The sequence below is a fragment of the Lissotriton vulgaris genome, unplaced genomic scaffold, assembly GCF_964263255.1.
Source record: "Lissotriton vulgaris unplaced genomic scaffold, aLisVul1.2 SCAFFOLD_626, whole genome shotgun sequence".
Classification (NCBI taxonomy): domain Eukaryota; kingdom Metazoa; phylum Chordata; class Amphibia; order Caudata; family Salamandridae; genus Lissotriton; species Lissotriton vulgaris.
This window is the reverse complement of record NW_028242665.1, coordinates 738,645-766,036: the sequence shown is the minus strand read 5'-3', so window position 1 is coordinate 766,036 and position 27,392 is coordinate 738,645. Positions and strand designations below refer to the sequence as shown.

Here is a 27,392-nt window from a genome sequence, read left to right as displayed (position 1 = left end):
CTGGACAGAGAAATCAGTGCCCGTTCTTGGTGGTGTTGCCTTATTTTGGCCGCAAGTGGCTCTATTGTCAGGGTAAATAAAATGGGGGATAGGGACATCCCTGGCAGGCACCTCTAGTGATTGTGAAGGGGGAAAGCGTGCCCCGTTAGGAAGAACGGTGGCGGTAGGTTGGCAATATAGCAATTCCACCCAACCAAGAAATTCCGGGGGCAAACCTATGTATCTCAACATTCCCAAGAGGTAATCTCATTCTACAGAATTGAATGCCTAAGTGGCATCAAGGAATACTGCCACTGCTGCACGGTCAGGGTCGATATTTTGCAAAACAGCGAAGAGGGTCCTAAGGTAGTAGGATGTAATTTTTAGGGAGATTGTTAATAGGTTTAGCAAGAGAGATGCTTTATCAGGTCACCTTTTGGTCTGTAGTATATCTGGTGTGGAGTCGGTTGAGCATTTCTCTTCATTCAATCATTGAGTAAAGGACCACACCACAACAATCTATTGAGGGCTCATTTAGGGAATTTCCCCCCACTTCCGATCTCCCTGGATGAAGAAGAAGAATCAGCTACTAGTTAGAGTTCATCAGGTAAAGCACCTGGGCCAGATAGGATTTCCATGGATCTCATTAGGTGTAGTGTTGAGATTTGGGCACCTTTGCGCACTAACCTATTTAATAACGCTCTATGCACTAGTTTACCTAGATCATGGGCACACTCAATTATAGTTCCTATTTGTATGAAAGGGGAGCGGGATCTCAAAAATGTTACCGGTCATTTTCCCTCATTTACAGCTTGGTAAACATTTTGGGGAGGGCAATCTTCCATCGCCTGCAGACCTGGATCATTCTTAAATATATTCTGTCCGCATGTCAGTATGTTTTTCGCTCAGAGCTCGATACAATGAATCAGTGCCTGAATTTACACGTGTTTTATTTCATTTTATTTATCGGCCTCAATGGATGCCATTTTTTAAGATAACTTCTTGTCTTGTTTAATATTTGTCTCCTGTACAATTTCATTTTTAAAATAATAAATAGACTGCTCCTTCCACGGATACACTGGTCAGGGCACATGACTGTCAACTAAAAGAAACCATTTATAGCAAGGCAAGGGACCGTCATACGGTACATTTTAGAGGGCACACGATCACACTGTAACAAGACGTAGCTGCCATTACATTGCATAAAAGCTGTGACTTTCACCCCGTGACAGCACACCAGAGGAACAAAGGCGTTCGATATTCCTGGGGCCATCCGTTCTGAATAATTTTCCATTTAGACAACAAACTTCACCAGATTCGCTCCCTCGCCGAGGCCTGCCAGCTGCTGGGCATAGAGGAATCTGGTGGTTCTGACCCAGGGCCTGGCCCGTAAGATCAGAGAACCCGCAATCGATCAAAATGGCAGAGACGCACATCTACCCAATGAGGGCCACGGACGGACCCAGAGACCATTGCGAAAGAACGATGCAGTGCTGGAGAAACTGAGGGTTGACCCCAGCTCTGTCGCAACGAGATATCTGTGGGTTTAGTGAGTTGATTTTCACTTGGCGGTGGGTGGGCCCGGCGGGAGTCAGGGGTCTTGAGACTCTGTAGGAACCCAAAATTCTATTCCAAATGAGACATTTGCTTTTTCTCTGAGGCTTCGGCCTGGATTATTGTCATTGCCATTTATTGTTTTGTGGGCTTTTTGGGGGTTTCTCCATTGGGGTACTTGGCTTGCACAACGATGCACTCACTACATCATCTCCCTACATCATTCTCACACATGCAAGAGGGTTCACCAGAGGTTTCTTCTGTGTTCTGGGTGGGGGAGACGAAAAACCACTGTTGGGGATTCCTATTCTTACCTTTACTCTTTTTGACATGCACAATACCCTAAAGGTCGTTACTTTTAATGTGACCGGGCTTAACAATCCCGGTAAATGACGGGCTAACCTATCTAATCCAGAACAACTGGGGCAGATATATGTCGCCTCTAGGAGACGCATCTAACAGCCAACGGTTGGCATAGGCTACTCTACCGTGTTTTTCCATACCAATACTTCACATCTGCCACTAAGAAGGTTGCAGGTGTAACTATAGTGGTGTCCCATTCCTTTCGTGTAACAGTGGAGACCAAGGAGGGAACACAGCACTGAGTCAGCCCTCACCATAGTGTTGGATAACATACGCACACGTGTTGATGAGGGCCAGACCACCCTCCTGATCCTCCTAGATCTGACTGCGGCTTTTGATACCCTCTCTCCCTCAGTACTAACATCTCGGCTGAGGGAGATTGGGGTGCGTGGAGCAGCCTTGGATCTTCTCACGTCTTTCCTCACTCACCGAGTGCAAAGAGTGAAGCTGGGGGAGTACCTATCTCCATCCCTCCCTGTGCAATGTGGGGTCCCTCAGCGGTCGGCCCTTAGTCCGACCCTATTTAACATCTACGTGACCCCACTTGCCAGGCTTATCAGATCTTATGGGATGGAGATAGTTTCCTATGCAGACGACACCCAGATCCTGGTCTCTCTCTCCCACGCTAGCGTCCCGACTGCCTCCAATTTTAGATCCTGTATGGAGGCTGTCGGTAAATGGATGATCATAAACTAGCTCAAATTAAATGGAGAGAAGACAGAGGTGATGGTGTTCGGAGGGAAAGAGGAAGTATGGTCTTCCAGCTGGTGGCCAGACTCATTAGGAGCCTGTCCCACCCCCACCTCCTCCGCAAAAAATCGGGGGGTTATGATAGACCCTGCCCTTGACATGAGCAAGCAGGTCAGTCGAACCATCTCTACCTGCTGGGGCATTATCCATATCCTGAGAAGGATTAGGAACTACCTTTCCTTTCAGGCAAGGAAACAGCTAGCTGTTGCCCTTATCGGCTCCAGAATGGACTACTGCAATGCGCTGTATACGGGCTTGAAAAAGAGCCTACTACAGCGCTTGCAGGTAGTCCAGAATGCCGCTGCAAGGTTTGTCCTGGATCTTCCCAGGCGCACCTCAGCCACAGCGGCTAGAAAGCTGCTACATTGGCTCCCTGTTGAGGCGCGGATCCACTTTAAGACCGTATGCTTGACATATAGGGCTTTGGCCAGAAATAGCCCCACCGGTCTAGGATCTATCCTGTCCCGCTATTCTCCCACTATGAATCTACGGTCCTCCGGCAGACTCCTGCTATCGGCCCCCCGTTTCAGGAGAGTGAAATGGGGTGGCAGGGCCTTCTTCACCTTGGCCCCCAAGTGGTGGAATGCTCTTCCCCTGGAAATAAAATCATTACCCTCCTTTCAGGCATTCAAAAGGGCTTTGAAAACTCACCTTTTTGCGCAAGCGTACCTGTAGCAATGTAGCGACCTCACTTTTGATCTGTTTTGTTAGGCGCCTTGATGCCTTCGGGTTACTGTTTGCGCGTTATAAATTTTATTCATTTCATTTCAAGGCAAATGAAATTAGAGGCAGATTGCTGGCACATACTGTGAATATAGGTGATCATACCTTTATGTTGGCAACCATATATTCCCCAAAAGATGGACAGCAACGCTTTTTATGCTACGTGGTGGCAAAGGAGCAATAGACCCAAGATAGGCAGGTGCTTCTAGGAGACCTCAATTTAGTGTTTTCAATGATAGATCTGCACAATGATATGGCCACGCTTGAGCCCTAACACAAGAGGGGATACAATGGCTATATGATATGAGCTTGTGAGCTGCATTCACACAAACAAGATTACATGTTCTAGTTGTATGCCCATAAAATGTATGCCTGCCTTGATCCTTTTTTGGGGACAAGGGAACTACTACCTCTAATCACAGCCTCAGAGATCGAACCACAGTCTTAATCAGAAAAAAATAAAAATCGTGGGGTACGCACACCGTACGCGTACGGTACACCTACCGTGTGCGTACCCTGCGAAATTTGAGATGTCATCAGTGATGTCATCAGTGATGTCACTGACCATGTCATGAATGATGTATTATGTGACATCATCAGCAGTGGATTGCGGGTTCGCGAAATATAGTTAGTACAACTAACTATATAGGAGCCATTTCAATGGTTTTTTAAATGCTAATTCCTAACTATATAAGGCCTGAAACCTATGGTTTTTTAAGAGAATATATATATAGTTAGGACCTAGTTTCCATAGAATGTAATCTTTATTCTTTAGTTAATTAAAACCATAACAAGTTTCCTTTACTGTTCTAAAACAATGTTTAAGAATAAAATTACATTAAAAAAAGGATGTTCAAAGATTAAGTTGCAGCAAAATAAAATTCGAATGATCATATGTAAAAAACTTAAAATGAGAAAGAATAAAGAGACCAGAAAAACATAATACGTTTTAAAAATATCAAATTGCTTTCAGGCGTTTTTCAAAAGCAAGCAGGAACTTTATCATCTTACAGTTTATTTATGAGTCCATTGAATCCAAGCAGCCAATGACCGCTGTCCTGCAAGTACGTAATCTCTTAACCAGAAAGCAGTTCTTTAAGAAGAGCGTTCGCTCCTGATTCAGCTTCTTACAGTGACATATGATGTGAATTAAGTCCTCCTTAATGTGACCACAGAGCCGGCAGGCTCATCGGCCAACGTTGGATATTTACCAAATCTTAGGGCCATCAACCTTTTTTTGATAAAGACTGAGTAAGTTGAATCCAAATATGACGCCGGAGTAAGTAATTTGTAGCTGTTGATCACAACCCATGAGTAGGAGTGATGGGAAAAAATTTCCTTATCAGTGATCAGTGAATGAAATTTGGCAGGTTTATTTATTGCCTGTTTGAATGAAATAAATGGCACATTTTTATCCCGAAGCTGTGCAGTACATGTTAATTCCAGCGCGCTGGACAGGAATTAGTTTCCATAGGAAATCCGCAACATTCTATTGGGAATAACTTTGGCGCCGGTTGATGAATCTTCGCGAATTTCTCAAAGAAGATGGCCCGCTCCGCTCTTTCCCTGAACTTTTTGGGGGATTTGTCGAGTGGGGGCTGAGAAAAAAGGGGGGTCCCAAAAGGTGTTTTCCCCATGTTATATTCCATAGGACGATTAGACACGGCTACAGCCCGAACGGCTGAACGGAATTACAAGACATTTGGCAAAATGGTAGAGTCTGATTCGCAGATCATGCTTTTGCTTAAATGGTGTAAATCCCTCCAGTAGTTCCTGAGAAAATCAAAAGAAAAATATATATATATCTATAAGCACGCACCGTACGCGTACGGTACGCGTACCTTCCCGTGCACGAGCTGCATGCTGATTGGCTGCCACTGTCTGTCAACACTCCAAAACAGAAATTGTTGGCAGCCATCTTGTGCCTCATTAGACTGAGGCACAAGAAAGGAGAAAAACAAACTTGTAGAACACAAAACGTGTAGAAACACAAAAAGGGGGCAGGGTAGAAACAGGGTGGGCCTGCTCAGGGGGTCCCACAAGGACCCCCAAGGTTCCCCAAATTTTATTTTATTTTTCGAAAAAATCGCGGGGTGCGCGTACCGTACGTACACAGTATGCGTACGATACGGTACGTGTACCTTCCTGAGAAAGCTGCATGCTCATTGGCTGTCAACACTTCAAACCAGGAAGTGTTGGCAGCCATCTTGTGCTCCGTAGACCGAGACACAAGAAAGCAGAAAAACAAACGTGTAGAACACAAAAAGGGGGCAGGGTAGAAACACCCTGACCCCCTAGGCCTGCCCAGATAGTCCCACAAGGACCCTCAAGGCCCCAAATTTTTTTTTTTAAACCCGGTCTGTTTTTTTAAAAATTACCACTGGGGGGACCAAATCGCAGGGGCATAGTGATAAAGAAGTGTTGGGGGTCCCCAATCCCCCCACACTTATCCAGGGACCGCCGCCCCCCGGGGCAAAGCAACGCAGACCCCTAGCGCATACTGGAGGCTCCTGGTGGGCTAATTGCCCCCCAGGCACCCCCAGTATGCAAGGGTAATTAGTTCCCCCTCTGCAAACGCGCCAGGGGGCTGCGTTGCAGAGAGGTGTCAAAAGGGGCATAGCCTCATTACACCTCTCTGCAATGCAGCCCCCTGGTGCATACTGGAGGTTCCAGGTGGGCTAGTTGGCCCCCAGGGACCCCAGTATGCAAGGGGAATTAGTTCCCCCTCTGCAAACGCGCCCGGGGGCTGCGTTGTAGAGAGGTGTAGAGAGAGGTAAAAAAGGGTGTGGACTCATTACACCTCTCTGCAATGCAGCCCCCTGGCGCATACTGGTGGTTCCAAGTGGGCTAGTTGGCCCCCAGGGACCCCAGTATGCAAGGGGAATTAGTTCCCCCTCTGCAAACGTGCCCGGGGGCTGCCTTGTAGAGAGTTGTAAAAAAGGGTGTGGCCTCATTACACCTCTCTGCAATGCAGCCCCCTGGCGCATACTGGTGGTTCCAAGTGGGCTAGTTGGCCCCCAGGGACCCCCAGTATGCAAGGGGAATTAGTTCCCCCTCTGCAAACACGCCAGGGGGCTGTGTTGTAGAGAGGTGTAAAAAGGGGCATAGCCTTATTACACCTCTCTGCAATGCAGCCCCCTGGCGCATACTGGAGGTTCCAGGTGTGCTAGTTGGCCCCCAGTATGCAAGGGGAATTAGTTCCCCCTCTGCAAACGCGCCCGGGGGCTGCGTTGCAGAGAGGTGTAAAAAAGGGTGTGGCCTCATTACACCTCTCTGCAATGCAGCCCCCTGGCGCATACTGGAGGTTGCAGGTGGGCTAATTGGCCCCCAGGGAACCCCAGTATGCAAGGGGATTTAGTTCCCCCTCTGCAAACGCACCCGGGGGCTGCGTTGCAGAGAGGTGTAAAAAAGGGTGTGGCCTTATTACACCTCTCTGCAATGCAGCCCCCTGGCGCATACTGGAGGTTGCAGGTGGGCTAGTTGGCCCCCAGGGACCCCCAGTATGCAAGGGGAATTAGTTCCCCCTCTGCAAACGCGCCAGGGGGCTGCGTTGCAGAGAGGTGTAAAAACATTTTTTTTTCAATTTATATTAAAAATATGTAATGTAATTTAAAAAATAAAATATCTAAAAATAAATAATTTAAAATATTGTAGTAAATCAGTATAAAAAATAGAACAATTAATACATTTAAAGATTATCATTTACAAAACCATTGAAATTCACTGAAAAAAACGTAGGTTTCAGCCACGTTATAGCTAGGAATGACCATTTAAAACACCTTTGAAATTCACTGAAAAAAACATAGGTTTCAGCCATGTGATAGTTAGGAATTAGCATTTAAAAAACCTTGCAAATTCACTGAAAAAACCATAGGTTTCACACACATTATAGTTAGGAATTAGCATTTTAAAAACCTTTGAAATTCACTGAAGAAAACATAGGTTTCACCCCAGTTATAGTTAGCTGGTCATTTTACTCATACAAAACCTTTGAAATTCCCCCGTTATAGTTAGTTCAGCTAACTATAACTCGCCCGCCCGCAATGCACTGCTGATGACGACACATCTTACATCACTCATGACATGGTCAGTGACATCACTCATGACATCACTGATGACATCTCAAATGACATCACTGATGACATCATCCTTTTGAAAGAGTGGCAGAGCTCCTCTCACTCTAATATAACCTTTGATACACACGTTCAAAAATAGAAACAAAAATTTTCAAGAAAATGGAGATACCTATACCAGTTACAACAACCTATTCCAACATCTACTTCCACATCCACTCATTCACCAACAGTTCTATATAGTCACTCATACATGTACTCAATCATCATATGTACTCATACACCTATATATCCTGTTACACACCAATACTCATCCATAGAGTTACTTACACACATACTCACACATGCAAATAAACTATCAAACATCCATTTACTTGCATATACAGCTATACACACAAACATACACATACTGACTCTCTTAAACGATCACTTATAGAAACACATACTTAGTTATACAGGAACTCTTCAAATCTCTAACTCTTATATATACTCACTTATATACACCAATACTCACATATAGTAGTTTAACACATATGTACTTAGTCATTCACTCACTAACACACCTATACACACACTCATCCACCCATACAGTCCGGCACACATGCTGTCTACAAAACACATATAAACAGTGAGTCACTCATTAATGCATCTATGTGCTAAGTAATATCCCCCACCAAACCATATAAACACTCAGACACTCATACTGATACTTAAAAAACGAACTAATAACCTATATAGACACTCATGTAGTTACTCACCAACTCATGCAGCCACTTATTCAAAAAATGTGTGAGACTGATACAGATATTTACATATTTAACCATCACTCACTAACCCATGTATTCACTAAGATACAATTAATCAGTCAGTTATACAATCAATTTTACAAAAAAGTCATCCATTTAGACACTTGCTTACCCATTTATTCTTCCATCGACCTTTAGATATACATATATAAAAAATATTTATTTTTCAGAAAGACACATATCCACTGGATGATGTCATCAGTGATGTCATCAGTGATGTCATTTGAGATGTCATCATGTCATGAGTGATGTCACTGACCATGTCATGAGTGATGTAATATGTGACGTCCTCAGCAGTGCATTGCGGGCGCGCGAGTTATAGTTAGCTGAACTAACTATAACGGGGGAATTTCAAAGGTTTTGTATGAGTAAAATGACCAGCTAACTATAACTGGTGTGAAACCTATGGTTTTTCCTGTGAATTTCAAAGGTTTTTAAAATGCTAATTCGTAACTATAACCTGTGTGAAACCTATGGGTTTTTCAGTGAATTTATATATATATATATAAAAACTGGTGCTTCCGTATTTAACAAAAGATGGAGCACGGACCACAAGGTGAGCGTCAGAAGATGTTTACTCTCCACTGATTACATGGAAGCCTTGAAGCGTTTCAGCCCCGGAGGGCCTTGATCACAAGACACGCTCTTAGGTTAACACATGATTTTTATATCGTTTTTTCACCCTATATATATATGTGTGTGTTTTTTTACATTTTTTTAAAGAAGTTTATTTGTTGTATTTGTTCAAATATACATATTGTTTTATAAATTAGTTAGTAGTTAATTTATTTCATGTTTATTTTAATATTTTAAATTATATGTATTTTAAATGTGATATTTGATATGACTGTATTATTGTAAACGATATATTTTTTTGATATTTTTGTACTTACCTGTTCAAGTATAGGAAGTCGATATTTCTGTATTCTATATTTTTACCTCAATATTTTTTACATCTATATTTTTGTAGTTGATATTCTGTCAGTGAACCACTTTCACAGTCAGTCAGGCAATTCAAATGCACTCATGCAATCACCCAGCCACTACTCAGGCAGTCATCAAATCAGTGATTCACTATCCATGGAGTTATTCAATTATCCAGTCACTACACATGTACTCTTGCAATCGGGCAGGCAGAAATGATGTAGTCATTGAACTATGCAGACACCTCCTATACATTCATCTAATCCCCTAAGTACTAACTATTTACTTATGCAATTAACAAGGCTTTCACTATGCAATCATTATAACATTTGTGCCAAACCCATGCAGCCACTTACACACCCACTTACAACCCATGCAGTAATTGAAATACTGAGGCACACACATGCACTGTTAAAACGCACAGGCATTGTCGTGTATTTCCTATATATTCCTATACAGAATCTGCACGTTCGGATAAAATAAACAGTGGGTTTGGTGGCAGACTTGTTCCGAGCACCCCCATAGAGAATGCTAGCCTGTTTGCCTTAGCTAGCTCACAGTACCACTATAATCTCCTCTTATCGGGGAGAGAATAATTTCTGGCAACCTTAAAATATGACAACCCTGATTCCCCAGGATCGTGGAAACAATGTACTACTTTTCGCTCAGTCACTTGTGCTTACTTATTCAGTCTCAGAGAGTTACGCAGAAGAAACAGTGGGGCGTGTTACAATAGGAATTTATTGCACAGTTGTTCTTCTAGCATAAAATAGATGTGCTGCAACAACCGTTAGACAGTAGCAGATATATATGATAAGCAGTACAGTGAGTATAAAAGGATAGTACAGTTCTACCATCTTGCAATAGTCATGAATACATACATGAATATAAAATGCATGATAAAAGGAAGCGCGTACTCCTACGACGCCTATCTAGATGTACCTAAGTGTACCTAGCATGTCAGTAGGTGTGAAGCCAAGAATCCCTCTAGGATTTAGTCGAACCTCATTACCGGACGCGAGAGAGTGTGGGACCCCATCCTTGTCTCGAGTTGGACACCCCACAAGGGATGGGTTAGACCACTGTCACCTGGAGCATCTGCATACAGGAACCTCAGCGTCTCTGGTCACCGTGTCAGTTCCCTCTAGCTAACACTTGTACGATGTGCTGTATTTATACGGAAAGTATCTAGGGTTCCTTTGTCCCTTGTTTCTTGTATTAGCCATTGTGGATTCCAGGATGACGTATGAGATTAACCTTGTACATAGATATTATGCAGATGGTTTAGCCCTTGCCTTTTTTCCAAGAACCCTTATGAATATTCATTCATACTGTATGAATCTATTGATGAAGTTATAAACCCCTCCTTCTGCGCCCAGGACTAGGACGAAGTAAAGGGTCAATCCTAAAAGGCTTGTTAAAGTGTAGTGTATAGGAGGTAATGGAGGTGAAGGGGTATGATATTACCCGGGCCTATATTAGGGTACCTATATGGAACATAACAGCACTACTCATGCACTCATCTAATATGTAGGGAGTACCATTCCATCCAGTACCTATGCAGTCATTCAATTACTAAGGCAATAGTCTTGCACTAATACGATCACCCCAGAAGTACATATCCTTTCATCCAATCTCTAAAGCTTTAACATTTGACTCATGCAGTCCCTCAGACACTAGTCAGGCACTCATCTAATTAGCCAGGCACTATTGCTGCACTTACTCAGTTATCCAGGCACTACCCATGTAGTTTGTAACCATCCAAGCACTACCTGTTCACCAATGGGCAGCATCCAAACACTGAAACACTATTCATGCATACATCCAATAGCCAAGGTGATACGCATGGACTTAAACAATCATATATGCACTATGCATGCGCTCTATAAATCACCTATATACTACGTATGCATTGTTGAAATCATCCAGGCACTAGAGTTGCACTCATTTAATCATCCCACTAGTATCTATGCATGTATTTAATTATTGAAACATTAGTCACACACTTTTCTAATCAATCAGGCTCTACTCATCACTCATCCAAAAACCCAGATATTAGTGGTATACTCATATGAACACCCTGGCAGTACATATGCAGATATGGGATGACCTATTGATTTATGACATAGTCAGAGAATCATCTATGCACTACTTGTATCCTCAAGGAATCACCTAGGTACTACCTATGCACTCGTTCATTCATCCAGGGAGTATAGAACCATGTGGGGAATTATATATGCAACTTGTCACACACTTTTTGCAAGTACTCGGTAGAGTTAGTAAGCTATATGGATGGATATAGATTAATGTGCAGATTTTTATATGCAGCATTTCCAAAAATATAAATATGATACATTTAAGTAGAAAAGTACTGATATACTAAATACACCAGTGACAAAGGGTAGAGAGGCATGCAAATAGCTCTTGGTGGAGTGTTTTTGGATTTACAGTGTTGAGATACTGTATGTACTTCTACACTTGGATAATGCGGCTTAGAGCCATAAGCTGTGCTGCATTACTTTCAAAGCAAATATTTACAACAATATATAAGCATATAAGAATTTCCATGGCAGCAATACAGAAAATAAGTAAAAGGATTTCATGACTAGACAAATGGTTTCGATCCTTCTACCCATACATGGAAAAATGTAGAACATCTACTAAGCCCTACCCTAGAGTAAGGATAGGAAAAGCCCTATTGAATCATGGAAGCAAGTAAGGTGTCAGCATCAGAACCTCTGGAGAAGTTCTATAAGTAAAGCATCATGTAGAGCATGAATCCATACCATCTAAGATGTCAAGGGAGGTCTGTACCTCTCTACGTATAAAGGGAATCTGACTAACCCCATGTTGGTATCGCTAATTCAATGCACAAAGAACATTCAAGAAATATGACCTCATGCTAATAACAGTACTTTTAAGGTTCTCAGAAGTAAATTTGGCACGTTGAACAATACTCCCATATATCAGTCTCCTCTTCCAAAGCCTCCCTTCATCCAATAGTACTAACTGGTAACACTTCCTTTGTTCTTAAGTAACATTATTTGCACTTGCCAGTTCTTCCCCACCTCACTATCTCACTAATACAATGAGTTTTTTTTTACTAACTAATGAATGCCTTTGGTCTGCACCTGCAGAGGAGAAAACATGCTGAAAAACGTTCTAACGTTCTTGTTAATAAATGTCTCAACTGTAAGCTTAAGGCCCACAGTCATGCTAACTTAACAGTTTTCTTTAAATGCATATTACTTCTACAACCTACATATCACCCTATAAATGAAATCTTTAATAAAGAAATCAAGTTATACTATTCTGTTCTCTTGTATGTGGCACAAAAAACGAACACAAATGTTAGTAAACAAAAATGACAAATCGTCACAATTTATAAAACACACATGTAATTCATTCTCACTACTCCCTTGTGCATGCAGTTCCTTAAGTTCGTTTTAGCACACCACCTTACAATCTAAACCAACAGAAGATTAATATCAGCAATCCAGATTTTTCTGAAAAGGAAAACTTTAACATGGACAGACACATATATGTCAAAAACACACAATAAATGCTCTTTCTATACCTTTGGTGCACCATATCTCATTTGTATTATTGCATCACACAAGTACTTGAGGCCAAATGTAAACACATCTGTAGCGTAACGAAATTTAAAAGGATGGAGCCAAAATTATGCTAATCCCCCAGCACACATCTGCCTGAAATTTGGGCTTATTAAACACTCTATAGCAATACGGGAGCCTACATTAAAAGCTGCTATAGGCAACTGGCCAATCCATTAAAGTGGCATTATGCTCAGTAATCATCAACTCATCCACTACATCATCAAGCACCTATTTGAATTCAGCTATATAAGCCATAAAGAATAAATATTTCTGGGATCTAAACGTTATGTGGCATATTTACCGGAATGGTGGTACAGGGCAATGCAGCTTGTTACCTTGCTGCGCTGTCCTGCAACACAGGGAAAGAGCAGGAATGCACCATATTTATCCACAACGGTGCCTTCCTGTCCTTTCCCCCTGCGCTAGCGCAGTTTCAGCACCCTAGCTCCAATGCACACACCCTTGCACCATGGTGCAACGGTGCTTGCAGTACAGACAGTATTGTTTTTATGCAGGAAAGTGCCCCTTTCTGCCCAAAAACAATCCATAGAGGTGTTTTCCTCCTTCTATGTGTGCTGCAGAATTGCACTGAGTTGCATTTCTCAATATTTGTGAAGCCTTTCAAAACCACACAAAGTGGCTTTGAGTGGCTTCATAAATATGGTTTGGGGCTTTGTGTCGTACATGCAACATGGTGCAAGCATAATGCAAGGCCCTCATAAATGTTATCCTATGTATCTTCCCTTAGAAGATATGTTAACTTCTCCCTGGAGAATATTTTACTAGCACAGGACAAGGTGTTACTATCAAAACTGTCCCATTATATATAGCTATAAGGCGTTTAACCCATTGGCCTATCTTGTGTCTAGTTATCCGGGATTCATAAAATGTAAGTGAATGAGCTTATGTTTTGGACGCTTATTCCCACTTTTGCACAATCTTCCTTGGCAAAGGAACAATGGCTACCATTTTCCATCTATATGGGGTTACTTAAGAGGACATGGCCCACTTAGTATGCATCTATATTTGTTCTTACTAATATTGTTGCTGCTCTTAATTAGATATTGATGCCACCTATGATTATTTTAAAATGCATACAGTGAGATGGAATATGTTTTTAATTGGTTGTTGTGTCTTCTTGTAAAGATGCAATGGTGTTACTATGAATTAGGAAAATGTACATTTGAAAAAGAACGAGAAGACTGTGAGGTTTGTCCTACCTTCAACATCTCGATTTTTCATGAGGATCATGAGCCCAAATCTCAGGGTTGTGCTGACTGTTTCTGTTCCTGCTGAGAACAAGTCAAAGGTGGTGACAACCAACCCCTCAATGTGGAATTCACTGGTGGGATTTCCCTTCTCCTGCACGAAAAACAGTATTGAATACAAGTTAACAAAGTTGGTGAGCAAAGAAAAGACACTACAAATGATATACAGCAGACCTTTCTTGTGGGACAGGCGTTATTGAATGGTGTATAATCCGGCCTATTGTAATAAGAGAGGCCTTTTCTTGGAATACCTGCAGCTGCTGCTCAACTGACTTATTTATGTTTTCCCTCATATAACTGTGTTGGCAGGCAGCTGGAACATGTGCTCTCCACTGCTACTTAAGAAACGATGTGTAGCAGTTATCAACTTTGATCTATAATGTCCACTTGTAATAATTTTATGTAGAGCCACAAAACCCTGTGTCTATGACACCCAGTCATTTTCCCAATTACAACCCTGTGTAATTAGTTATCAATCCTCTATACGTCAACCAACAAAACAAATTATTCTATGGTTTCTCCCAATTAAAAAAGCATTGGAAATGCCAGAGGTTTGGCTTTTTAATATTAGAAATATCATCACAAATTAAAATATTATAAACAAAAGTTAACATGTGGGCAGCAGATATCACTGCTTAGTTCCACACACCTGGAACCTGCTCTGTGTTGTACATTAGCAGAGCTTGGTAAAAAGCTTGCAATCCGACCTCTTGCAAAACTTAGTCTGAAATACCACATAACAAAACAGTATTCACACAGTGTTGATTGATTCAACACTGTATGAATACTCCTCAGAACATATGTTTAAATCAAGAAAACCTTCATTTGGATGGTAATTTAAACGTTAGTCCATTTTTACGATCTTTACAGAGAATAAGACCTTGATATTCAAGTTGGTATACAAAACTGGATGCTAGACACCTTTCCGATATTAAAACACTAGAAATGCAGATTCCTCTTTGTGACTTCTTCTTTTAGCAACAAAGTTGATCCGTCTATCCTGGACATGCTGACTCTTCTCTGTATAAAATCTATTGATTCATACTTGATCTTGCCCTTAACTTTATTCCTGCACATAAAAAGGTGGGAAAAGCTCTGATTTCCTTCCCAGTGCACTGAAATTCAGTTGTCTAATTCCTGCTAAGCAACACAAAAAAGCAGTCAATGCTCTAGTTACAGGCACAAATGTCTTTGAGAATGCTATTTTAGCTTTTTTCAATAAGCCCTTGGGGTACCCTTGATCTTTTATTCATGACAAAAGGTAATCAGTTTCTTTGAAGAAATCATCCCTGTGAGTACAGTTTCCCCGGAGTCTCAGGAACTGCCCCTACGTACAATTATCTCTGAGATTTTTGGGATGGTGACTAGAGTACCTGAGAAATTTATTGTGTTCCATTGGCTTTCTAAATAAATTATATGTAGGACAGACCAGACAAAAAGATAAGACTAGAATTTTCCAGCATTGCTTAAGGATCCAGTGCAATACGCAGGGTGCCCCAATTGTGGAACCCTGCATCAGTTTGCAAAACACAGCAGATCGTTTAAGATGGTGGGCATTGGAAAAGGTGACTCGCAAATCTAGAGGGGGTGACTTGTCATCTATCCCCAATTATGTGAATGCAATGGATACACTTGTTAGACATGGTTGGGAATGGTCTGAATTTATATGAGAAAATATCATATACCCTGTATGGGATAAAAAATAGATAAACAAATTCTAATGAGGAGTAACTATTCTAATATGTATCCAACGCTGCCATGCATGTCTCATTTGAATCACGTTTTTTATTCTTCACTGATGTATTTAGTCTTCACCAATGATGTCGCCATGAACCACCATATCATATGGAATGTAAATCAATGCCACTACCATAGTGGTTGAGGTCTAGGGTATTGCATGTATACACATATTGTGGCTAAGCTTGGTAACCTCGGACCCATCACTAACGATGAGAGGCAGAGAGGTACCTCCAGGGGATGCAGCACTTTTAGAATCATTTTAGTAGAATGTCCTTATATGCAGAATACGTCCACTTTTGTACATGACGTTATCTAGCCTTTGCACTATGTTGTGAGACAGAATACGACTATATGAGAAGATGAGATGCTCAGAAACAGCGTTTTTACTTGTGGCTTGCCTCGGTGGATATTCCTCAGCTACGTTGCCATGTCTACCGGCTTCAGCGTCATCAACCAGCTGGCTGGCTCAATGCCGGGTTGGAAGTGCACGCTTACATGGCAGCAACCCTTCAAAACTGTGTTCTCTGTCTTCCCAGTAGACTTGAGTCATACTGCGGGGACAGATGGATGTGGATGCACCATCTTTTGAAGGTAATTTAGGTGGCTTTTTCAAGACGATATTCACGCTTGTAAAATATCATTACAGTTGCCTAACCACTGGAATGTCCACTTTTGTGTCCCCTGTAGAAATATTATGAGGACAATTGAAGCCCTTTCAGAAAATTTTTCCTATCATCCCCAGATAGACAGGAATTCAAGGGGATGTGATCCTGAGTCATAGATTAGGATAAGAATAAGGTACGAATGCTCCAAGGCAGATTAGCTCACATAACCACACTTTGTGTTGGGTATGTAGATCTAATGCCGCCCCCTATATATTTTTTTTTCTTTCTGGTTACCCTTGGATGAGGCCACACTGGAAAGTTTATCTATTTTGGATTCCCATACAGGTACATTTGGAGGATTTTCTGAAACTTTAAGGATCTGTCCACTACTTTTAGCAATCCCAAGGCCCATATATAGGTGAAAGGTGTAGGAGAATCCCTCCTTTTTCACCTTGGTAAGATTAGGTATATTATATTGATATTCTCTATTGATACCTTGTGTATTTTTTACCATACACGCTACTCTGAAATATATTCATAGTCCTGAAGAAGACCCTGGGTGATGTTTATCATTTGCACTCTTTGAATAGGGGTCGAAACATTGACGTACAGATCAGGTATTCCGTACTAGTACTCGATATTTCGGAGCTAAATAATAAGGCTGTATGTGTCAATGTATATGCTAAGTCACAACGGATGCTGGAATGACGTGTTTTTCTTCTGTGTATTGTAAATGTTAAACGTTTGTATTGTGCTTATTGTAAATTATATGGCACAAATTGATGTATGCAATTATATATGTTGTCAAACTGTCTTGTGTTTTTAAATATTTATATATGTATTATGCCACACAGTATATGACTGATAATATATTGATCACTTTATGAATCTATAACATCAGTCTAATTATCTCTTGTGTTTGTATGGTGTTTGATGTTGACTGTATACCATTGTTTGGTTTTCCTAGTGGTCAGGACAAACAAAAAGTTGTAAAGCAATTCTGCCTTCCTCGATAGAACCAACCATTAGCATATACTGTTCTAGTTCCCTAGGTTCTGTGAAACACTGGGCTACCCCATTAATCTTTAATGACACTACATTGAAGGCCATCTCAGTTTTTAAAAGAAAAAACACCTGATATCGTTTTCTTTCAGAAAGGTTCCTGAAGTCTAAAAGCAGTCTGAAAAGTGTAGGAATGATGTTGCAGTCATTTAGATAAGTAACTCATGGGCAAATAATAGTATTGTATGTTCCTAGCTTCCAAATAATCTTTCTTTTTATTTCTTTTTAGTTGTCCTGTCACTAGCAAAGGGTTCATTAGCAATTAAAAAAAGTAATTGGGGGCACCCAGAAAACCTATCTCATACCTCTTTGCATGCTAGAGTTGTTTGAAGATACCCCAATGTAGGATATCTTCACTCTTGAATTTATACATGATGCCATAACCATTTGCATCTACTTTTCACCACATCTGAACCTCCCACCCACTTGCCACTTAATTGACTGGAACATGTTGTAAACAGAATTCTTCAGCATAAATCGCTAAAAGAACTAGAGGTATCTTTTTGTTTTTGGCTTACTGCAAGTAAGGCTAATCTTCTAATATTATTGATCAATTTTTCCATTCTTTTCTGAGGTAGCATGGTACAGCTATATTATTTGGTCTTCCTTTCCACTATTTCTAGCTTTTCTTCGTTAGTCAGGGCCAGATATCGGCGATGCAGCGAGTGCATGGTAAGTGTTTTTCTTTTATTTAAATTTTATTTTCCATCGTCGTCGTCTTTGGAGGTCAAGATGGCGTTGTGTGGCTTGATAAACCTTACTTGGTAGTTGCGTTGTTAATATTGAACAATATGATGCTGATGTACACCATGATATATGTACGTATAAAAATGAACTTGAATCTCTCTTGTTGAATTTAACTGATGTGACCTCCCTCTCATCTCCGAGTCAGAAATGTGTGGTTAGGCAGTCCCTTAGACAGAATGCACAAACAGGAAAACCCAAATCAATCCCACTGATTGGCCATGGCACCATAATGGTGTCAGGAGATTGCTCCAAATAAAACATGTTTGGCCAGAGGGATGCGCATTCTCAAAAACACCATAAAGTCAGATGCTATACTCAGTTAGGAACACACAGCCAATCAGAACACAGCATGCACATTACATGCAGTGATCACACGCTCTTTGTGCTGAAAATCTGGATACTTACCCACTGGCCCTGCAGTATGTTCACACAAGATAAAGGCCCACCTGTGCTTTTTATCAAACCCCTGATTTATGGTCTTATGACTTCTTCTAATTTTCTGTCTCCAAAGGTATGCATAAATCATTTTATGGTACTTCATGTGAAGTATAAAATGCTGGCTGAAACCAATATGCTTGGAGACTATCTTCAGATCCCGACTCTGTTGCCTGATCTCCCGGCCGCTGCTTTTAATTAAACAGCTGTTCCTGTTTTGCCAAATGCCCCCTGTATTTAATTTTTTCTAAAGTAAATTCATATTTGAGCAACAGCGTCGTCCTTGAGCCCCATTGTGTGGTCTAAGGGTGGCACAACTGCTTGTTAATAAGTATCCCTAGTTTTTTCAGTGCTTTCAAATTTACTGTTATTTTGCACTGTTTTTCATTTGTAGTACAACGCCTTTCTACAGTGAACCTTTCTTTTTCCCAGTTGTGACTATTGATGCCTTAACCCTCCTAATTTTAAATTTTTGGATGGTTGGTGTGTCCATTGTGGAATTGTTTGATCAACTGAAAAATTGCTAAACTACCTTCATGGAAGTAACTTGATTCTGTGGTTGATCCTGAACAACACAACAAATATATTGCAGCAGACTTCCACTGGGACTAAGATATATCTGAATGAGATTCCAAAAATGTTCATTCAGTATTAACCCAACTTTGGCAAGACCCCTTTCGAGTGAGATAAATAACCTCATTGAATGAATACACTATACTTTTGCGCATAACACATAAGACAAAGTAGTCAATGTGTTACCATAGTACAGCATACTCGTTATGCAGAAACTGAACAAGTCCTAAGTACTTTTAAGTCATTTAAGGCCTTTAGTGTTACAATATAGATATTACCTGATTCATTTTTGCAAGAAAGCAGTCAATAAAGCTTCCGAGGCAATTAGGATCCAGTAACTCCTGATGAATTTTCACTCTCTCTTCCACAAATTCTTGGACCTGCTGGACATTCTTAAACAACTGCTGGTGAGGCCCAGGTAAGCGCCCCAAGATGTTTGGGAAAAAGTTGTATAGCTGAAAAAAGAAGCAAGTGCAATATTTCAGTGTAGTCTCTGGCTTGAATGTTGATTATTTTTTATGGTTAAAATATTAAAATCGCACCCTATGTGTTGCTATCAGAATAAGCAGTTAGCAGCTGACTGATTGGTTTAATGGTTCAAGATAAGGTTAGTTCTTGATTCACCACAGTACAGCTTCCATCCTGCATAAAGGATGGACAAAAGGTGTAATCTGCACTCCAGAGCCTTTGCAAGAATATTAAGAAGTTCAAAAATGTATATCTTAAATTTGCTGAAATTAATTATTCAATGAAGTGGTAAGAGTTGGGGCAAAGTTCGGTAGACACAAGACAGTTAATTTAAAAATCTTTCTTGGTGCATACATTCTCATTTGCTCAAGATTAATCATAAAATATTTTGCACATTGTCACATGCATAGTATAATATTTGATTATCCATATTCCTAATTAAGTGTGTCCCATTATGGTCACAAGAATTACGTGCCTTTTTGAGTCTTTTGTGAAAAATCACACGTAGGAAGCTGGCTCTCTATATAGTGCGCTAAAATGAAGTCAACTGTACGGAGAGTCCAGTAAGACCCAGGTTGGTATACAGAGGGAAAAGTAGATAATACTAACCCTCTATGTGTGGTAGTGTGGGCTAGCAGTTAGCCTTATCAGAGGGTAGTGCTAAGTATTTGTTGTTGAGATACACACACTCAAGAATAAGTCAGAGAACAATTTATAAAAATAATACAGATTTTCTTAAATCATTTTTCACATCAAGAACCTAATTCTACAGTAAGTACTTTTTAAGATATGAATTTTTCAAGTTCGCAAAATAAATCACTTTTATGTACAATTACGCACCATTGAAATCAGTGGGAAAAAAGAGATAAGTAGATATAAAATCATACAGTTGTATTCTGAGGTTCACCTTCGGGTTTTAGGTAAGAAGCAAAGCCAGGCCCAATATTCCATCAGCAGATTCTCAGGAGCGTCCCAGATTCAGCTGGGAGCAGGGTGCAGAGATCGATGGTAGCTGGTGTGCTACCAGGAAGGAAGCAACCTGAAAACATACTGCACAGGAGGACTTAAAGGTAATTCGGAGGAGTCCCACTCAAGGAAGCAGGTTACAAAGGGCCTCAGGACCACGGTAGCACAGCTGGTTTTCCAGTACTCCGGCCAGGCGTGCTGGGTGCAGAGCATAGGTCAGCCAGACAGCGCACGTCAAGATGTCCTCGTTGTCAGGGGCAGGCAGCTTGGAGAGGCGATTCTGGGACAGCTGGGCCACTCATGAACGTATGTAATGCTAGATACATTTGTAGAGTGCCTGTTACCCAAATGTGTCCTGGCACTAGCTCAGATTTACACAAAGAGATCCAAGTAAACAGGGCCTAGTTGTTAAATAGCCAGGTTTCCTGTTGTTTTAAAAATGTAAGCTAATCAGATGGGGATCTAATATGGAGATATAATGCATTCCATGCCTTGACTGAACCCAAAATGACATAACGTGGACCCCAGTTTGTTTTTTTGAATTTGGGAACTCTGAGGGTTTTTGATCCTGAGGAGCAAAGTGTTTCTATTTGTGCCGCACCATTTGAGGTTCTGCCTGAGGTGGTGGGGGCCTGCTTAATTAAGGGCCTTAAAGGCTGCACATAAAGCTTTAAATTTAATATGCTGCTTAAATGGAAGCCAGTGTAGTTTCCGTATTTCAGATGTGAATGACTTGAATTTGGGAATGCCAGAAAGAGTCCTGGCTGCAGCATTTTGCAACATATGTAGATTATTGAGGTGTTGCTGTTGTATGTTCAGATAAAGTCTGTTGCAATAATCTAGTTTAGATAAGACCAGGGAATTCACTACTGTTTTTTGTGATTCGTTCAGAATTAACCATGGATGTTTTTTAATCGTCCTCAAAGTGAGGAAGGTGAAGGAAGTAACTGAGTTTTCTTGGTCTTTAAAGGAATGTTTGTTATCCACTTGGATGCTTAGATTTTTAGGTTTTTTTCAATGGTAATGGAAGATAGCCAAGCTTGTCTGGCCATCAAGATGGTGACCAAAAGGATGTGCAATTGTCAAAAAGGATAACTTTGGTTTTACCTGAATTTAACTTCAGGCAATTATTGCTCACCCAGTTGCTGATGGCCCGCATACAGTTGCAGAATCTACTACCTATATCTCTATCCTGGTTGGAAAGTGATAAAACAGATTTGTGTATCATCAGCATTGGGAAGTAAGTGAGAAGCCAAAACATCTTTTTACGGGAGCAAGGGAATACACGTACACATTAAAAATGGTGGGTCTTAGTGAAGAACCTTGCGCAATCCTGCAAGGGAGCGAAAAAGATTCTTAAACAAATGGGTCCAATGTAAGCACTTGTTTTCTGTCAGAGAGAAAGGATCGAAGCAGCGTCAGTGCAGTTACCTACACCCCTATCCTGGCTAAACGGACCATCAGCAGATCATGATGGACCATATCAAATGCTGCGGAGAGATCTAACAATACTAAAGTAGCATTTCCTCCTGCATCCAGAGCTTCTCAAATTTCTTCTGTGGACTTAATCAAAGCTGACTCTGTGCTATGTCCATTTTTGAAAGCCATATTGTGAAAAGCCTACCCGCTGATTATTTTGACTAAATTCAAAGAGTGGGATGTTCATAGCCTTTTCAGCCAGATTTGCAGGAAATGGGAGCCGTGAGATTTGGTGGAAATTATTAGGATCATTAGGATTAAGATTAGGCTTTTTTATAATTGGTAATATTGAGGACACTTTCCAATCTTTTGGAATATGACCCATTTTGAACATCATGTTAAAAAGACAGGTAAGGTTTTCAGCTGTTAGCTTTGGAACCATTTTAAACACGGCTGGGGGGGAATAGGTCCAGAGGAGAACCAGAATTTTCTGCATGACTAAGCAGCGAGTTGCCTTAGTTGACAGGGAAGCAAATCCTATAAAGAGGGCATATCCTAAAACCAGGGGCGTAACACAGGCCCCCGCAGCCCATGCGGTGTAGGGGGCCCGAAGCTCCAGGGGACCCCTCGGCACTGCCCTCTGTCTGGAAAGCTCCTAATTGAGCCCGGAGGTGGTCCCTCTACATACCTTGCAGGAAGGCCCCCTCAATTTTCGTTACGCCAGTGCCTAAAACGGTGACCATCTCAGTTCTGATTTTTTATGAGAACGCTGTTCCATACCAATTACATTGCAATGATGGAACTGATTGTAGGTAGTTTCCACTTCATTTAGGAAATACTTTTCAATAGTGGCTCATAGCTCTTTACTGCTGTTGACCTGGTTTTTATCAGAAAACCTAGTAAGTTTGGAAACTGTTCAAAACATTTCTTTTGAAGAGTTTTTTGCATTTTAATCTGTCTAGTGTAGCATGTTGAGACGTGTTTTATAGTCACCTGGGCCCTGTTTGTATTTATTTTTTTCAAAGTCACTAAATTCTTTCTACATTGGCGTTCTTCATGCTTACATCTTTGTTTCTGCTCTTTGAGAGTGACTGACTACGAAGGCGCTGTAGGGTTAAAGCAATTAGAATACACAAGCTTTTCCGACACTATGCTCATACTTACAGAGTGGAGCCACCTGGTTTATAAAAGCGTTGCAGCTTCTAAGTCCTATGGATACTTGGGTTGGGGGGGTAGTGAGCAAATGTATGAGCTGATCTGATTTTATTTTATTACAGGCATGTGTTTAAAGTGGCCTGAAAATATTGTTTGGGTCCAGATATCTAGTTGGGAGGATGATTTTAAATATAACAGCATGGGGGTCAGACCATGTCAAAGGCAGTATAGCTTGATGCTTAATCGAAGTGTGATTGGTGAAGATGCAGTCCAGCTTATGCCCAGCCTCATGTGTAGGCACCAATTGTTCAAGGCCAGCACTGGTCATGATATCCAGAAGATGTTCAGAGTTTGGAGCTGAGGTATTTGCAAGGTGAAAATTAAAATCACCCAACAAGGTGAAGTTATCAGCAGAGAGTCCTTCTTCAAAAAGGAGGCCAACTTTTTCTATAAGGTGTTTCTAGAGCATGGGGGACAATGGAGTAGAATCCCTATAATCGGGCATTGGTCAAAAAGGCTGTAGCTGAAAAAAAGAGCCAAACAGACCCCTGAAAAACAGCAGAAAAGGAAGCTGCTATAGAGTCAGGTTATACTATCACTAGGCCTCTTCCGTTTAGGGGTCTATCCAAAGTTTGGTAGGCAATCCCAGGTGGATTAGCCAATGACATATCTAGAAGTGGGTCTCAGGTTTCTCAATGTCCCTCTACTTTTGCTTGCTTCCTGAGAAGTTGGAGTCCAGATTGAACTCTTCGTCTCAGTGAATACTGCAGAGGGTCTGGTACTCCGGGTATTAGTGTGGCATGTCTCTGGCAGATCTTGGTGTTTCCACACTTGGAGGGGAGACAGATTTGATCTGCCAGGGCTGGTGTACCACATTCAAGTCAGCAGGCAGCAAGTCAATAAACCAGATTCTGCGGGCTTGGTGCCTGAGCAATGTAGGGGAGTAGTACCTCTACTCCAAGGGAGTTCTTTGGTGATTTGTCAAAGGCTGGAAGTGCTGCGGTGTTCTTGGAGGCCTCATATTTGCAGGACATGACAGCACATCATGATTTTCGAGTCCTTAAGGCAGCAGGCAGGGTTTGGTGCCAGTTTTCTGCAGCAGGGCTCCAGTCTTCATGTCAGCTCTTCTTTGTCCTTATTTTCTTTGTGTCCAAAGAATCAATTGTATAGGGGCGAGCGATGCCACCTAAATAATGCATTTTGGTGTAGTTAAAGGGAGTGACAGGTAGTAGCCAATGGGCTAGCTACCTTTTGGGTGTCTACACCTGTGGGAAGGGGCACTACCGTGGCCCTATTTGGCTAATTCTCTCTCAAACCAAGATGGAGGAAAATGAAAAGTGGGCTCCACATCACCTGCCCCACTATAGGGAGGGTGCTGCCGCAATGGGGACCCACCTCCTAATTTAAATAATTTTCCTGCCCTCCGGCCAACTATGGAGTTTGAAAGGGGGGTTGTATCCTCCACTATCTGGAGATCCCTGGGTTTCATATAAAAGGCAGATTCGCCTTTGAGGCTTCCTGCCTTGGAATGCCATTACTTCCTGGAGGAGGTGTGATGCACCTCCGCCCAGAGCACACTTTGTTCCAGGCCTTGGAGATCGCAAGCTCTCACCCCATGAGGTTAGAAATATGCCTGGTGGTGACAGGCTGGGTAAGAATAATCAAAGACCACCCCAGTGGTTGATAGGTTTTCAGGGGACCCTGTAAGGTGCCTTCTGTGTGCATTTATGAACAAATCCAACACTGGCATTGGTACTTATTAAGACAAAATGTTTGGTATCAAACATCCTGAGGTACAGTGAAGCCATCATGGAGCTAGGAAACTTGTAATGACAAATATCCAGCCCATGTGCACTTACAATATCCAAGAATGGTTCAGATATTGCAGGGTCATATCTGCTCCTGCAGATATGTCCACACAGGGGTTACAGAGCACCCTGCCTTAGGGATATAAGGTCTGAAGTAGGGTTCACTTACCTATTCCTCATGCAGTGTTTGAGGGCATGGCACATAGGATGTATGCCATGTTGACTCTTCAGTTTTCTCTGCACCAAGCCACACAGCCTCCAATTGCAGTTTGCATGGTCTTGTTGAGGGGTCTCTGGGGTGGCATACTTTGTACTGCAGCCCCAGTAGACCGTCTTCAGTCCCAATGCCCTAGATACCAGGAGTACCATTTACTAGGCACGTATAGGGGTTGCTGAAGTTATGCCAATTGTCCTACAGTTTTTGGGAAAGGACACTGGTTCTGGGAACCTGGTTAGAAAGACCCAGTACACCTCAGTCAAAGTTGCATCAAAAATCAGGCAGAAATTGGGGTTCAGTAGGGGTGCTTGTGAGAAGTTGACCTGGTATATGATGTCCACTAATTAAAGTGGGCACCTTGCACCAGTCCAAACAACCCTTATGCTGATTTAAGAGGTCAAAGATAGCCTTGGAAAGCTATCTAAGTGGTAGCTGTGGAAAGCAGCCTTCAGGCTCAGTCTTGAAGGAATGTTAAGCAGCTTGCTTTACCAGAATGCAACCTTATTACATTGGTTAAATGAAAGGAGAACAACACAGTAGTTATAAGAATATATATTTATTATTATAAAACACCTAAATACCTCACAGTATCGGCTACACGCAGATAAACACAAAGCACACAATACTGTAGCACATAAACAATAGTAAGTAGCACTAATACACAGTGGGCTCCAGGGTTAGACCAAGCCATATAATAAAATAGTGGTATAAGAACCATAACTCGAATCAAAACAGTGTTTAGGGAGGGCAGAATCGCTTGGACCCCAAGGAACCACCAAAGGTCAGTAAGTCGGGACCTAACGGAGGACGGATGCAGTGTGAGAACACGACTGCCTGCTACGTGCAATTCAATTGGAGAGTTGCGGTTGCAGGTTTATAATTTAAGGACCCTTCCCAGTGGATTAAGAGGAAACCTTTTGGAACATAGAAGGTTGGAGAGCCACCCCACCCATCGATACCGAAGTACCAGAGTTACCTATCCCAGGTAAGCCAGGTGAATAGGGCTGAAGTGACATCGGAAACCGCTGTCGTTCTCAATGGGAGTCTTCAAAGAAATGCCACTGCTGGAAATAAGAAAAGTGTCCAGTGGAACCCACACATGAATTCTTGAAGGACGAAACCTGACAGCAGAAAGCAGAAGTGACAGAGTCTGAGTCACTCATGAGTGACCAGGGGCTCGGTAGTCCAATGCGCACCGACGTAGGGTACTTCAGGTGCAAAGAAGGAGACCATGACTCTACAGCTGCAGGTGTCGTAATTGGCCCGGCCGCATTAGCGATTAGCTGAACCTACACGTTGTCCTCCTTAACTTGGCTATATACGATAACGCCATTTTGAATGTTGCAGCGGCCATCTTAGACAATGAGCGGCCTCGTGGCCGACGTGCCCTTTAGTCCTTTGTCCGTTCCACTGACCACTCTTGTCTGCCCAGCAACAGGCTATTTTTAGTACTGGTCAAGCCACACATGCGCAGTTCCCACTGACCCGTAAACCTTCAGGAATGTGCCGCTAACTGACCAGTGGGTTTGAAACCCTCCAATGAGCTGGTAGTATTCCAAAACATGACCATATATGTCCCTAAAACTGTGTCTTAACTTGTGCCGCCTATCTTTTATTGCCCCAAAATTGTATATAAACGGGGTCACACCGGTGTTCGGTGTGATACCTCTTGCATTACCGAAGGGTGCTGTTTGAGTGTACCACCACCCCATGGGGTCTTAATAAACTTGTTCTTTGCCTTTTACAGTTTCCGTGCCAGCAGTTCTTGTGTGTAAGTGGGTAATCTCTGGAGCGTGTAGGCCTTGGGAACCCCGGAATACTTCAATTGGCGACTCTGGTGGGACTCATCGGCGACTCGGATGCCCGAAGGAGAGGTCGTGACGAAGGCTTGGAAACCCGTCATGGGCGCGCGCTGCCACGAGTGACCCGAGTCTTGGCTGCCACGGTGTTTTTTCCTTTCCTTCCGATCTGACCTTCCAGGTGCCGCCGGTCTCCGACTGAGTCTTCGAAGTGTCTGCATCGTTGAGAAAGTGCCGTTTGGCTGATTTGGCTTACAAGACCTTGGCAGTTGGAATCTGGACATCTGGGAATTTGGAAAGATTTGTGTTCGGTAAGGTAGTCTTCGGACGCTTACTGAAGT

The 27,392-nt window shown here is 42.0% G+C and overlaps 1 protein-coding gene across 1 annotated transcript in view; it reads right to left on the bottom strand.

The window, feature by feature from the left end:
- The window catches only part of LOC147668873 (cytochrome P450 2C11-like), a 197,986-nt gene that overhangs the window by 100,910 nt on the left and 69,684 nt on the right, over positions 1-27,392 (bottom strand). The window contains exons 4-5 of the mRNA XM_086948381.1: positions 19,498-19,674; positions 14,010-14,151 (exon numbers count right to left, since the gene is read on the bottom strand). Coding sequence (XP_086804507.1) covers positions 14,010-14,151; positions 19,498-19,674 — 319 coding nt within the window. The remainder of the gene's footprint in view (positions 1-14,009; positions 14,152-19,497; positions 19,675-27,392) is intronic.